The sequence below is a fragment of the Achroia grisella genome, unplaced genomic scaffold (genome assembly GCF_030625045.1).
Source record: "Achroia grisella isolate CSIRO2021 unplaced genomic scaffold, CSIRO_AGI_Agris_v1 utg241, whole genome shotgun sequence".
Taxonomy (NCBI): Eukaryota; Metazoa; Arthropoda; class Insecta; order Lepidoptera; family Pyralidae; genus Achroia; species Achroia grisella.
This window is the reverse complement of record NW_026712734.1, coordinates 2,930,623-2,945,005: the sequence shown is the minus strand read 5'-3', so window position 1 is coordinate 2,945,005 and position 14,383 is coordinate 2,930,623. Positions and strand designations below refer to the sequence as shown.

At 31.7% G+C, this 14,383-nt stretch overlaps 1 protein-coding gene across 1 annotated transcript in view; it reads left to right on the top strand.

The window, feature by feature from the left end:
• LOC131842643 (voltage-dependent T-type calcium channel subunit alpha-1G-like) overlaps positions 1 to 14,383 on the top strand; it is a 57,243-nt gene that overhangs the window by 29,049 nt on the left and 13,811 nt on the right. The window contains exons 6-21 of the mRNA XM_059191214.1: positions 29 to 305; positions 1,100 to 1,192; positions 2,009 to 2,241; positions 3,048 to 3,162; positions 3,961 to 4,065; positions 4,766 to 4,919; positions 6,149 to 6,345; positions 6,580 to 6,763; positions 7,228 to 7,438; positions 7,814 to 8,023; positions 9,086 to 9,203; positions 10,835 to 10,969; positions 11,653 to 11,808; positions 11,985 to 12,119; positions 13,038 to 13,208; positions 14,180 to 14,377. Coding sequence (XP_059047197.1) covers positions 29 to 305; positions 1,100 to 1,192; positions 2,009 to 2,241; positions 3,048 to 3,162; positions 3,961 to 4,065; positions 4,766 to 4,919; positions 6,149 to 6,345; positions 6,580 to 6,763; positions 7,228 to 7,438; positions 7,814 to 8,023; positions 9,086 to 9,203; positions 10,835 to 10,969; positions 11,653 to 11,808; positions 11,985 to 12,119; positions 13,038 to 13,208; positions 14,180 to 14,377 — 2,692 coding nt within the window. The remainder of the gene's footprint in view (positions 1 to 28; positions 306 to 1,099; positions 1,193 to 2,008; positions 2,242 to 3,047; positions 3,163 to 3,960; positions 4,066 to 4,765; positions 4,920 to 6,148; positions 6,346 to 6,579; positions 6,764 to 7,227; positions 7,439 to 7,813; positions 8,024 to 9,085; positions 9,204 to 10,834; positions 10,970 to 11,652; positions 11,809 to 11,984; positions 12,120 to 13,037; positions 13,209 to 14,179; positions 14,378 to 14,383) is intronic.

Below are 14,383 nucleotides of genomic sequence, written 5' to 3'. Positions count from 1 at the left end.
TCCTAAATATATTTAATATTTTACACAGCATATCGTTGTACTACGAGTTCTCGAAAGAGTTGGATTACATATGTACAACGCCAGAAGACAGCGGCATGCACCATTGCGGCAACTTCCCACCCTACCGGTATGGGCAACTAGTCTGCAATGAAACAGCGAAACCCTACTCCCTCAATGCGCCAACAAACACCTCATGTGTTAACTGGAATCAGTATTATACCAACTGCACACAAAGAGGTTCCAATCCATTCCAAGGAACGATATCCTTCGATAATATTGGTCTTGCTTGGGTCGCTATATTCCTGGTAAGTTTCAGTTTAATATTGTATATTTAGTCATTAGTTCGAATATATTTTATTAATAATTAAAAGTATATTATGTATTTAATTATATTAAAATTAATTTTAAATTATAATATGATCTACATATATTATAAATTTTAAAGACATAATATGTTTGTGTCATACATAAACAGAAATGAAAATACGAGTAAAATATAATTTTAATATAAAGTATAAATTTAAGTATAGTGGATATTTTAAATTAAAAGTAATAAATTATGCAAACATCTATCAATTTTCATTATGATTACAGTAGCTATAACTATTTTGTTTAATTCAGAACCATAAGTATTTATTACTATATATGTACTGTATGTAATCAAATAAAATTATAATTTAAGAACTTCCTGGGAAAGTAATATTTATAATTTTTAATAATATTATTTCCGTAATCAGAATTTACACAGAATTTACTACCATTTTGTATAAAATACCTCGTTCTATTTATAGTTTCAGAGTGTATTAGTAAAGAGATATTAAATAAATTTGAGCTCGAAATATAATTAGATGTCTTAAATTGCTACCACGATTTCCTGTGTACCGTGAAACGAAATCTGTGGTTTAACTATGATTTTATCTGTAATCTTTTAATGGCTCGTTTCATATCGAAATGAGTGGTTTTAACCATATGTAGATACGCATAATATATGGATTAACCGAAATAAACTTCCGGAAATACATCGAAATTTATTATCAATTTACATACGAAAATGTTCATTTTAACCTTCACATTCTGTAACCAAGATTACCAATTTTAGGTAATATCACTTGAAGGTTGGACAGATATAATGTACTATGTACAAGACGCACATAGTTTTTGGGACTGGATATACTTCGTATTATTAATTGTCGTAAGTATAACATTTTTATATGTAATTCGAATTGCAAGCAAGCTGACGGCCTACCTGATGGTGAGTGGTAACCGTCGCTAATATACATGAACAACGGACCTTACATTATAATGTGACACCTACTATGTCGTACGTTGCTATTCCAGAGACAAAGGTAACCTCCTCTTATCCAGTAATTTCACGCCTTATCTCACCCTTCAGCCGAAACACAGCTTACAAGGCAAGCTTCTTGGCGGTTGATGGATAAAGGTCGAACAAGCTGAAACTTTTTATAAATTCTGAAATAAATAGTTGTCATATCTAACTCTTACACGGTTATAATATCTAACACGGTCTCTTACAAATGCTTCTTCAAAACCAACATTTTTGTACAAATATGTTAAGGTATAAATTTATTTAAACTTTTGATTTTCATATTGGAACTTGACATACTAATATATAATTTAATAGAATTTGCCAGTCAAAAAGCACATATATAATATGTGCTTTTTGAGCCCATATTATTTTAAAAATAATAATGCACGCAAGTATCAGTCAAATAAACTGACTGTCTGTCTATTTATCTTTCTTAATGCTCCCTTTTTATGTTTTAATTCTCAAATACATAATGCAGCATTTTTATTTTGATTAAATATGTGCCTAAGAAAGTAATAAAAATAATTTGATCAAATTACATATCACCACAACTTACGATAAATCTTTCGATTTGACGGGTACAACGAAGATTGATTTGACCCTATAAGCTACGAAATCTATTAGACATACGTAATATTGCGATACATATTACATAATGTTTTTATTTCTTTTCACATCTAGATTGGATCTTTTTTCATGATCAACCTGTGCTTAGTCGTAATTGCGACTCAATTCAGTGAAACTAAAAAACGCGAGATGGAGAGAATGCGCGCTGAGCGAGCTCGGTTTACATCGTCGTCCACTTTAGCATCGTCCACGAACAATAGTGAACCGGCGACATGTTACGCCGAGATTGTAAAGTACGTCGCCCATTTATGGAGAAGATTCAAAAGGAGAATGGCGAAAAAAATAAGGTACGGTGACAACGATCCATTGTTGAATGTCGTATGATGAATATCACTAACTTAATTAACTTCATTTCCATGTTACCATTTTAATAGTCTAGTAATTGCATTTTTTACGTCACAAACTCAAATTTAACATACAAATACCATATAGAAATTTTACAAGTCATTGTAATCGAAATTTTAATTTGTGATACCAAATAATATGCCAACTTAATAATACCAAATAATATGCCAACCCTACAAACTTATTCAATCTAAAACCTCCTAGAAACCCGCAATAATGAATAATGTTGTGTACATTATTCATTATTGTAGTAGCTATTAATACTTAATAGCTACTACAATAAGTTTATTAGACATTGAGCGTATTAGCCAAATAGAATGTAAATGAAGGTACGACCCATAAATAATTCATTGTAATTTAGGAATAGTTTTTTTTTATTATATTCGGAATATTATCAAGCCGGTACCATAAACTTGTACCATAACCATTAGTTCCATTTAATCTGAGTCTAAATTATTCATTCATATTTTGTATAAGTTGTATAAATTGAAATGTAAATCTACCCACGCAATTGCAACATTTTAATTTTTACCTATTTGTCGCTGGAAGAAAGTAATATCTATGATACATGCTCGACCTAGTATAGATACTACTGGTAAATTCTATGTATGATGCATATTTAATAAAAATGTAATAGTTTATAAGAAGAATAACTAACTGTAACTACTTAAATTGGTGTCAATAAAAATATTATTATTATATAATATTATGTATATTTCGCTAATAAATTCATTACTGTCTGTAACAGAGTATACCGATACCAACGAGCGCAGCTCCGTTGGCGCACCAGTCGGGAAACTCTTCAATTACCAGCGAATAAACCCAAACAACACCATCCCTGCTGCCCCCGTATTCATCCACAGGTATACATCAATTATTTTTTATGTAATTGGAATGATAAACATGATGAGGACTTATCTGATGGAAGATGCCAAACATAGCTAACATGTATAGCTCCAATCAAGTCGTCTTGCGACGCCTATGAACCGCCTCATGTGTTACCATTCTGAAGGACTAAAGTGTGCTCTTCAGTGTACATGGGACATATGGTAATGAAATTATATTGCCATATGTCCCGTTTCAACTGAAACATGGCTTACAAAACAAGTTACCGGTCGGCTCAAATAGGGAAAAAGAGATAGCCATGCTAACGACTTTATACAAAGTTCACCTCGGTCAATTTCTTATTAAGTTTATAAACAATATCGACTGTACGGCTCATGTACTTAAATTTATGTAGCCAAGCTAATCCATTATTATTTTCATGACTACGAAAAGTATGTAGTTGAGCAGACAAGTATTTCGGTATAATGAATTGTTTCATTTAAATTACAAAGACAAAAATTAAATGTAATGCTTACTGAATAAATAACAAAATGTAATGAAAAGAAGACGTGAATCGTCTGAAATTTAATTATCATCTAAATCAAATCATCCTCTCGTGTCATTCTTGTCGAACTTTAAATTGAAACTTTGCCTTATTTTATTATCTTTAGATTTCACTTTTATCTATATTCTTACCGAGTACGACATTAAAATCCAATTTATCATTATTGTAGTAGAATTGGAGGAGTCGAAATTATAATAAAATATTTCTGAAGGTTTTACAAAGATGCTTCCGTGATGTCGGGTTGTATTGTAATTGTTCGACACTGTGACAGGGCAATGGGGGGAAACCTGAGGAGGCGACAGGGGGAGGGGGCGACGAACCCATCAGCAGGCCCAGCCTGTTGCGCGTACCTTCTCTCTCAGCCGCTGATCTTGAGGTAATATTGTCACAAAACAGCACCATAGTTAGATATATTTTACACAATTATGTAAATTGAAATACAATATTTTTTTATGTATTAATGTATAACACATAAAAAATATTAGTAGAGATAGTTTATTCTTTTGTTTTAAAAATAATATCTCTTTAGAATTTATAGAAATGGACCTTTTTTTACTTATAAGTATTATATGGTAAATTGAAATGGTTACATTAATATTTCACTTTTTTTATATTCTACATTGTACTAACAGAAAAACAAAACAGAAGTGGGTTAATTTTTAATACAACCATCGAAACTGTTTTAGCGAAAATATTTGTAATATTTACACAAGAAAATGCCATGTCATGAAAAATATCCGTAGTTAATAGTGTTTTGATGATAGAGAGAGCTCACTTGTGTAGTCTGTATACTTACATATATTGACTACATAGGGAGCACACCAAAAACTTTAGAATAAGGCTGAACTGCCCACTATTACGAATCCCTATAGATATTCTATAACATATTTAAAACCGATTGTATGGTTATTCACATACATAAAGTGCATTAACACAAAAGATTCATTATTTTGGGAAAGCAATTTTAAAGTTTTAAACGTGAAGTGGATATCTATATATATATTTATTGAGTTAACTCAGTTTATTATTAAGCGTGTTATAATATAATTTGTACTAATAATGAAATGTTGGTACAGAACGCATCGAATCTATCGTTGCTGTCGCCGCCATCGCTAGCTCGGCGAAGATCTTCGGTCATGTTCAGCGATACGGTGCTCCTACACGCACCCAATACTCCGCATACAGCGCACCCACACAACGTCTGCTCTTCTGAAAAGATGACGCAAACAGGTACATACAGAGTCAAGTATTATAATATGGGGTATTTTTGTCGTACGATAGTTGATATGATTTATTTTACAAGACTGAAAGATGTGCCTGTATTAAAAATAAAATAATTAAAGTTAAAAAAACTTTGACAACTCTCGACATCATCATTAACGTAATACTTGACATGCTAACATTTCGCTGTGTGTTTGAATTCTACGTAGCAGGAGGCGAGCCTATCGCCGTCTCTCTGTTTAATTTGGATTGTTTGTTACTATTACCGAAGTCAGTAGAAAATATAAATTGGTAGGCTCCTATTTTTTTCGTCTCGGCTAGATTCGAACTCGCGAGCTACGGTTACGAGCTAAGTTGAGTTAGGCCAGTTAGTCGACGACTAGGTACAGGATAGTCTAATAACTTTAATAACTTGTGTGGACAATTAAAATCAAAAAGGTCTATAAATTTATTAAGAAATAATTATTATGCTTTTCATTTATATTCATCACTTTGACATGTACATTATGAATACTAATTACATGTTACTCTAATTTCCGTCAAGACTCCAGAGTTTATCGTTACCACTCGTTACTAAATATTTCATTTATTATTTTAATTTTATATGCATACAAATTCACAGTAAGCTAAATTTTCTAGAGTCCATCTTTAATAAACATCTGTTTCCCTTCTTTCGTAATTTAAACTTAACAAAATATAACAGTTGCAATGAATATTTGTAGATTCATTGTGTCAACGTGACTGGCTTAAGAGCCAAAGCGGTGAGTCTAGAGACGGTAGATCTAGACAAGTATTAGCAAGGCATGAGCAGTCTGGTTTTATATTTCCGCTTTTCTTCCTCTTTAATCTACTCGTGCATTCCTTCAAAAGTCGAATAGGACTCAACGGCACTTCCTAATCTTTATAAACGTTAACTTCTTCAAATTTCTATTCTTCCTTTCATTGCATAGGGTAGAATATTCTTTTATCTGTGTCTACATAAAATCTCTTGATATATTTTGTAATCCTTCTAAAGTATATTTTACTGTTTGAATGTAAAATAAATAATTAGGTACAAACATAAATGTATGCATATAACGTACCTAATATGAAAATCAATTCTTTATTCCAAATAAGATTACAATATATATTAAATTCAATAAAATGCTTTACCGATATTGCCGAACAGTTAGATGCTTTAGAGATATGAACGAGACTGTAAACTATCGTACAATAATGACACTAAATATCGGGCGTAGAATTCGACTTGCCGACAGGCGACACGGCGGAGGAACGTGCCGCAGCTGGTGGAACTATGTCTTGTCAAGAACTGCTGGCACTCTCTGGAGCATTATCGGCAGCATTACCAACTGGACAAGTCGCATTGGATTCCTTTTTCGAAGAACTCACAAAAGGAATCAGCAAAAGAGCTGGTGAAGAAAAAAATGATACTAAGGTATGGAATATTACTCGTTACTCATCTAACCCTTATTCATAGAAATTAAAATAAGTTCATTCAACATTCCAATAGTTAAAATAAATTCATTTTAACTATTGGAAATTCCTTTCTGCCCGAACTAAACATTTCAGTATTTTAATTAGGTTTTTAGCTAATTTAAATTAATACGAATAACCCTAAACATATATTATAGATAATATAAAAACAGAATTAAAATTTGTTTACCTCTAGGCTATAGAAATAGAAGATTATTCATGCTGTGCTGAGTTACTGGCAGCGGAGGCAGCCGCAAAACAATCAAGAAAAAATCGATTCACGAGCGCATGCTCGTTGTTCTGGAAAAAGATATCAAAAGTATTTTCCTGGCAACGGAAACACATCAAAAACATAGTTAATCACAAATACTTCCAACAAGGTATATTTTTGTTGTTAGAAACTTTCATAATTAGTTGCTTTATCTTCTTGTTGCAGAAAGTTATTAATTTTGAGAAACCTGCTCAAATCCTGTAAAGGTTTATTTTAAATAAAAAATATTCAACAAAAATATAAAGATTCCATAGTAATAATATAATGAAATTAATATTATACATACGTATATGTGTAATATAAATTTCATTATTATTAAAAAATATTATATTTCATAGTAATGACATTTAATCTATTACTATTTAATTTATTATTTACGATATTAATAATATATATAAACGATTAAAATGAATGGGAATTTAATTTTGTTTATTAGGAAATAAAACAGACAATTTTAAAATAATATTATAGTTATAATAATATATTGATCATGATATATTAGAAATATTATTTTAGCACTAAAAGAAGTTTATACAGCAAATATTTATAATTCAAAGATTACTTCCCTTTCAGGTATATTATTTGCTATACTCATAAATACATTATCTATGGGTATTGAATATCACAATCAACCGGAAGAGCTTACAGTTATTGTTGAGATCAGTAATATAGTGTTCTCCGCAATATTTGCCGTTGAAATGCTTCTGAAAATAATCGCCGAGGGGCCTTTTAAATACATCTCTAACGGGTTTAACGTCTTTGATGGCGTTATTGTAATATTAAGGTAAGGTTTTTTCGTATAAAATTGCATATTGTATGTGATTTTAGTTTTATTTCGCAAACAATAACAACAACAATAGTCGCAGTCAAATTAGATCTACAAACAATACCTACTATTATATCTTCACTGAAAATATATTACAAAGGTCCACCCTCCACGTATTATGCTTTTGGCCAAGTTTTTACAAAAGTTTATTTTAAGAAATGTTTAAATAATAAAATAGCATTCTGGACAAAATGAACTTAAAAAATAATAAATATCGAATTGCCTTCTTGTTATTACACTTTACCCACATTTTAGAGTTCAGATTTATGTTTAAATCCAATACAAAATTTAGGTACGTAGTTTTAATGTTTATGTTACGTATATTTTGTACAGTGCATTCGAGTTGGCCCAAAGTATGAGAAACGATAAAGATCTGGCTGGGAGTTCAGGTCTTTCTGTGTTGCGTACATTTCGACTCTTGCGCATACTAAAACTGGTTCGATTTATGCCTAACCTCCGGAGACAGCTGTTCGTTATGCTGCGAACAATGGATAATGTTGCCGTCTTTTTCTCCTTATTGGTGCTCTTCATTTTCATTTTCAGGTAATTATTTATTTTAAAGAACTATTCAAGTTCAAATTTGGTGAAAATATTGTAATTGTCAATAAAAATAGATATACATAGATTACAAGTGACTCCTATATTTATGATATAAATAATGTTACGTTTTAATCAAATATACAATGAAAATAAATTGATAATAAATCTATAAAATTAAATTGCATGAATTTAAACAACATTGCAAATGAAAATATTAATCTTTGATTTTATTAAAAAAAACTAAAAAGGAATTATTAATATGAACAAGACTGCACTTTGTGTTATATTTTTTCTGTAATTTCCAGGACTAATTCTCCATTTTTGTTTCTCTTAACTAATCCGATGAAATAAATACGCAATAATACTTGGATCATATTACTGTTTTATTTGGTTTTACGGAACTTTTCGAATTTATCTTTTACTATTACCGTATCACTTACTATACTTATAAGCTATCTGTTTATCTAATTAGGTTCTTAATAGTATATTCCATAATCTATCTTGTGTATATTTCAATTTTTTATTTACCGTAACTTGTGACATTTCATTCGTCCCGTATTGTAGTTACTTTAACCAAGTAGTCACAATGATCCTAAGCAATCTGTCGTTGATTGCTTAATCCAATAAATCATTTTTCCATAGAAAAAAGAAGATCTTATTCGACTCCGTAAACCATAAATTCTGAATGTTTCTACTAACTGTCACACCCGCATCCCCTTAACCCGTGCACTAACTGTGAGTGATTTCTCCTTTTCTTTTCAAACTATTCCCTAAATGTATGTACTACTACTTCTGTCTTTGACATTCCACCCACTACACACTGCCACTATCTACACTCTTACAACTTTTTCTCTTCTATTATATCTTTAGAACTTCACGCTTTTGTGCTTTTCGTCCACTTCAATTTATTTACACCTGCACTTTATCACTTATCATTTTAGATTATATTAACACCTGTAATATATATATTTAAATATACATTATATCATCCTCCTTTATATATTGTATCGAAAGGAATATAGTGTCCGTATTATATCTAATCGTATATTGCGTGATAACGTTCAGCATCCTCGGTATGAACCTCTTCGGGTGCAAATTCTGCGAGAAAGATGAAGAAGGCGACCAAGATTGCGACAGAAAAAACTTTGATACGCTCTTGTGGGCCTTTGTCACGGTGTTTCAGGTATTCAACATTTTAAACTAAAGTACCCTAACAGACAATCCAGAAACAGACTGAACTTGCAACATTACTAAACGCTTACCTACGGGTCGTCAGCAGTCAACACTCACGACAGTATGACAATCCCATTAACAGAAGAATTCTCTTGTGACAGCTAATCGACTAACGACGCGAGTACACAATTGACTTTCCACTTTTCTGCAAGATCATTGGTATATACATAAAATTGAAATTTGAGTGCATTGGTCAAACAGTAAAAGAGCTCTTGCAGTATTGTGACATGTCAAACATGCGTTATATTCGCGTAACCGCTATCCTAGAACCCGCGTAGTGTTACAATAGTATCATCGTAACAAATTGATCCAATCATCTAGTGTCACGATCACCATGTTGTGTCGTACCAGTATTCCCATCAAAAATTGTCAAGAGCACATTATTAGTCAGAGAGCTTAGTTGAGTAGTAGGTTAGCTTGAGGTCGATACAAGCCGAGTCGCGGGTTAGCCTGTTCGTCAGTTCCTCTACTCCCACTACAACCTACAACTGCACTCAGTTTTTACATATTATCTATCACTTTGCATGCTGCTTCTATTATTTAGGTATCTCAAGGCTTGTTACGAATTCAATTAAGTTATTTTAGTAAAGTAACAATTACTATATAGCTATACACAAAATATAAATTTTTATACTTATTGATTTCGTCAACAAGTCCCGCATCTTTATCTTAACTCGGTGATAATCTAATTTTCAATTTCTCCCCCTGTTCTTCAACTTTAACTTTGCTAATATGATTAACTCATTCATCTTATTTTTCTATTTATCTTTTTCCATATGCATTACTCGATATCTATATTTTTATTTAATTTTTGCATTTAATTTGAATGATGATAAATTTGAACACGAGTAATTCTATAGGAAAACGAATGAAATTATCTTTTATGCACTTTTCTTTTGCTTATCTTTTACTTCTACATTATTTTAACTGCATTTTATATTTTATTATAATCATGATACTACGAGGCAGTATATAAAGAATGAATTATAATATATTAATATTAATAATTATATGGAGGAACTTAATTGCACTAAATACTATGATGTTAATTATAATATTATATAATTTTATTATTAACAAACCCGTTGGTGGTAGCGTCCCAATGACGGTAACACTGCTTAATCAATTAGTTCTTTCAGATGTTTAACGTTTTATATGAAATACAAAAATATATTTATAAAAATATACATAAAATTTATTTACAGAAATGAAACTAATTTTACTGCTATATAAACTTAATAAGAAATAATACATGTATTAATAATTGTACATACATAATATTCACGTATTTATATATATTGTGCACTTTTATATTATACCCTTCAATCGTGTGATGTGGTGGCACATTAATATGAGGCACAATTTCCTGCATTATTATTAAATATATCAACACCATATTCTTGTAAGATTAGTTCTATTTCGAATAACCACGGAGGCAGCAGTGTTAACGTCGCGAACGCAACAACATATCGTCAGGATGACTCGGTCGCGGCGTATGCGCATAGCATTTTCTTTTTCTTTCATTTTTTCATCGGCCCCGTGACGCGCAGTATTCTGGGCATGTATCTATTTGGTGGTAAGTTTTGCAAGTATGTGGAAGACAATGGCGCCGAGCGAGATTGTACCTGCCCAGAAATCATCTCGCATCACCCCAAGTGTGAATGCGACAGGAAACATTTTAATAACATCCTCTGGGCTACCGTCACCGTGTTCCAGGTAAGCCTTGAGACCGGTGTTAGACAAGGTACAACATAGTTGGTTTATTTGCGGTCCTATTTAAGTATGTTTTTTTAGAACTAGTATCCGCGTGTTTCTCGTATCGATATCTCATAATAAATTGTTTAGATGACTCTAGAAACATCTTGTCTTATTTGACAACTTCATTGAAGATGTCCGAAAAGACTATTTATAACTAATTGGTCATATACATTACTAAACCTACCACAAACGAGAGATCCGCCAGTTTGACAATCGATATAGTTTAGATTCAACAGTACGTAATGCATTTATATGGAGCGCTCCGTAGTTAGTTGCATCTTGCTTTATAGTGCTTTATTAGTTTTAGTAAATGCTGTAAATTAATGCTTGTGTACTCAAAATCGCCGTCTGTGTTCCCTTCCAATTACCTGACCCTACCTTGTATATTAGTGTACACTAATACAACTACATGACAATTACACTAACACGCTGATTTATTAACAGATTTTTTTATACTTATTTCATTTACGTTAATTTGATCAAATTGATTACAAACACAAAAGGCACTACTTAATACAATATGACAGCACACCTTGCTTATTTTGATTTATTAAGGTGATTCATGATATTTGAAGATATTTGATGTGGTAGATTCGGTTGCTCAAACGAGCAGAGCCCTCACTTTGATGTGAATATTTCAGGTCTTAACTCAAGAAGATTGGAATGTTGTATTGTTCAACGGCATGGAAAAGACGAGTCATTGGGCCGCATTATATTTCGTGGCTCTGATGACTTTTGGCAATTACGTGCTCTTTAATTTGCTAGTAGCTATACTTGTTGAAGGATTCAGCTCAGAGGTATGCTTTTTACGGTAGAAATGTATAAAAATTATAATAACAACTATTTAACCTATATTGTATATACATTTTCTTTATATTTGCCTTTGCTTTCTTTTTGTGGTGAACTGTGTAGGAGGTGTAATATTGTTGTGTTAATGCTTAATAGAAAATACTAAAGTTCTTTTTTCTTTCAGAGAAATGAAAGGAGGGAACGTGAACAACGCGAATTAGCAAAGTCCAAATTGTCAAACGAATGTTTCTCCGACAACAATGAGTTACAGTACGACGATTCTAATTCAGGGTCACATTCCAGCGACAGTTTCTCACAGGTTCGTCTTTTATCTTTTAACGAAGCTTTATTGGACAACTATTTAGGATTGGATTCACAAAAGTATTTCACCAATTACAACGACTACTTTAAATCGTATGTCGTACGATTTTATTTATTGCAAATTCCTACAAAATATCACATATAATAGGTATAAAATTATAGGTATTATAGGTGATATTTATCACAATTACATTTTCGTCTCTATTATCAACTACATTTCTATGTTGAACTATATCCTACATCTAACGTAACATTTTTATGTTATGTCTAGTTATTTATATTTTATTATATATTTTATTATATTTTATGTTATGTCTAGTTTTTACTAGAGAATAAATTATTACGGGTATTTATACACTTTATAATACTGACGTAAATACTCTATTTTCGTCGACTAAAGTGTCGACGTATATATTTTTATCATTTTAATAATTTTATTTTTTATTTGAAACTATAGTCACATAATATTTACCACAATTCAATCTTGTGATGACCTGTAGTATTAGTTATATTTGTTTAATTCCATTACTTTTAATAGACATGCAGCCAACAACCCTTTAACCCATTCTTACTAGAGATCACACCACCTTTACTTAAGATAAACACTTACGTTCCCTAAGATTAGCGCCTATGTACTGTATAACATAGGGTCTCTAAGGACCGATCAATCTATAATACTTACAACTCGAAATAGCTTAAGTGATGTAATGCAAGACACATATCTTAACATATGTACTGATTGATACTAAAGGTCTGGTCATCTAACATTGATGATTCCTCATCTCAATAGATTGGTAGTCACCATTTACTACTAGTACATTCCCAGTTACAGGACCAAACAAACTAGAAATAATAACAATTAAAATATTAATTATCTATCTGTTAACTTATAATAAAGTAACATGTTTTATCACAGAACGAAATTAAAAACTTCTGGAAATCAGCGGACGATGTTCGACGAACTAAAGATGATGTGAATGGACATAAAGACAAAGCATCTAAAGCTCGCAGGAAGGCAAAGTCTTCAGCACACCACCCTACGCTGTGTAAAGACTGTGCACAGTCCAATAAGTGTAATATTCAAAAGGTACTAACATCTTTCCCTTTAACCATGCATAGCATGATAAACCTAACAATTAATGTTCACGTCGAGTTTTCAAAAGGTATATTTCCTTTTGTAAATACTCTTTAAAGTTTACTGGGCCAAACAGCACAATCGGCGTTACTTACAGTATGAAAATACAAACAGAGTGTACGGAACTATACAAATGTTAAACGCAAAGTATCAAAGTTGAGAAACTGGTGTTACGAGTACACAAATGAGTACAAACATTAGATTTGTACTAGCAAAACCACTGCAGAACTCATTATAAAGTCACATCAAACCTCTTTATTAAAGTAACTATTTATGATATAAGTATGTTGAAACATGGTTGTTTGAATAGTAAAATCTGAAATATAGCTATTTATCATTATGACTGTATTAAATTTATTGTAACTCAAGACTGTCACGTTCACGCATACCCTGCGAATCCGCTTAGGGTAATGTTTGTTCTGATTTCGAAGTTAGGGTGTGCGTGGGGGACATTCATGTACGTGACAAATAAGGGCAATAAGAGTATATACGGGCTTCTCGCTTGAACATGAACCGACGACGAAACATTTCTGCCTCGCAATATTAGTTTTTAGTATTGTTACTGTGATTATATTTTCCAAATCTTTTGAAGAGTCTTAAACTAGCGAGGCATACCTTTATATATGATATATTGTAGACTGTCAACTGCAATGTTAAATAACTCTCTATTAAGCGAGCAGTAGTTCACCATTGTAGTGATATATAATAAATTAGCATTTAGAATGTTGATGTAATATTAACTGTGAATAATACCTATCAAAAGATTTATATACAAAATAAAGCAATAACTAATAATTAGGTCATATATATTAATCTAAGTAAATTAACATCGTTGAAATTGTTCAATGCCCGATTAACCAAATTAATACATGCATGAACAGATTAATGATTTTTAGTAATATTATTCCGCTTTGTATATTTAGGAATCAAAAATGTTAGCAAGCAACGCGGGCACAAATGAAAGCACAATAGTACCAATGATTACTCATACAGCCGCCACGCCTCAAGATTCACCATCCACTACATTGGAACCTGGAGCGTCATTCAGAGACTTTACCGTTGCTCTCAGTTTAGAAAGATCTTCAATGCTCTCAAGTTTGGACTCCATTGATCGCACTTCTGTAAAT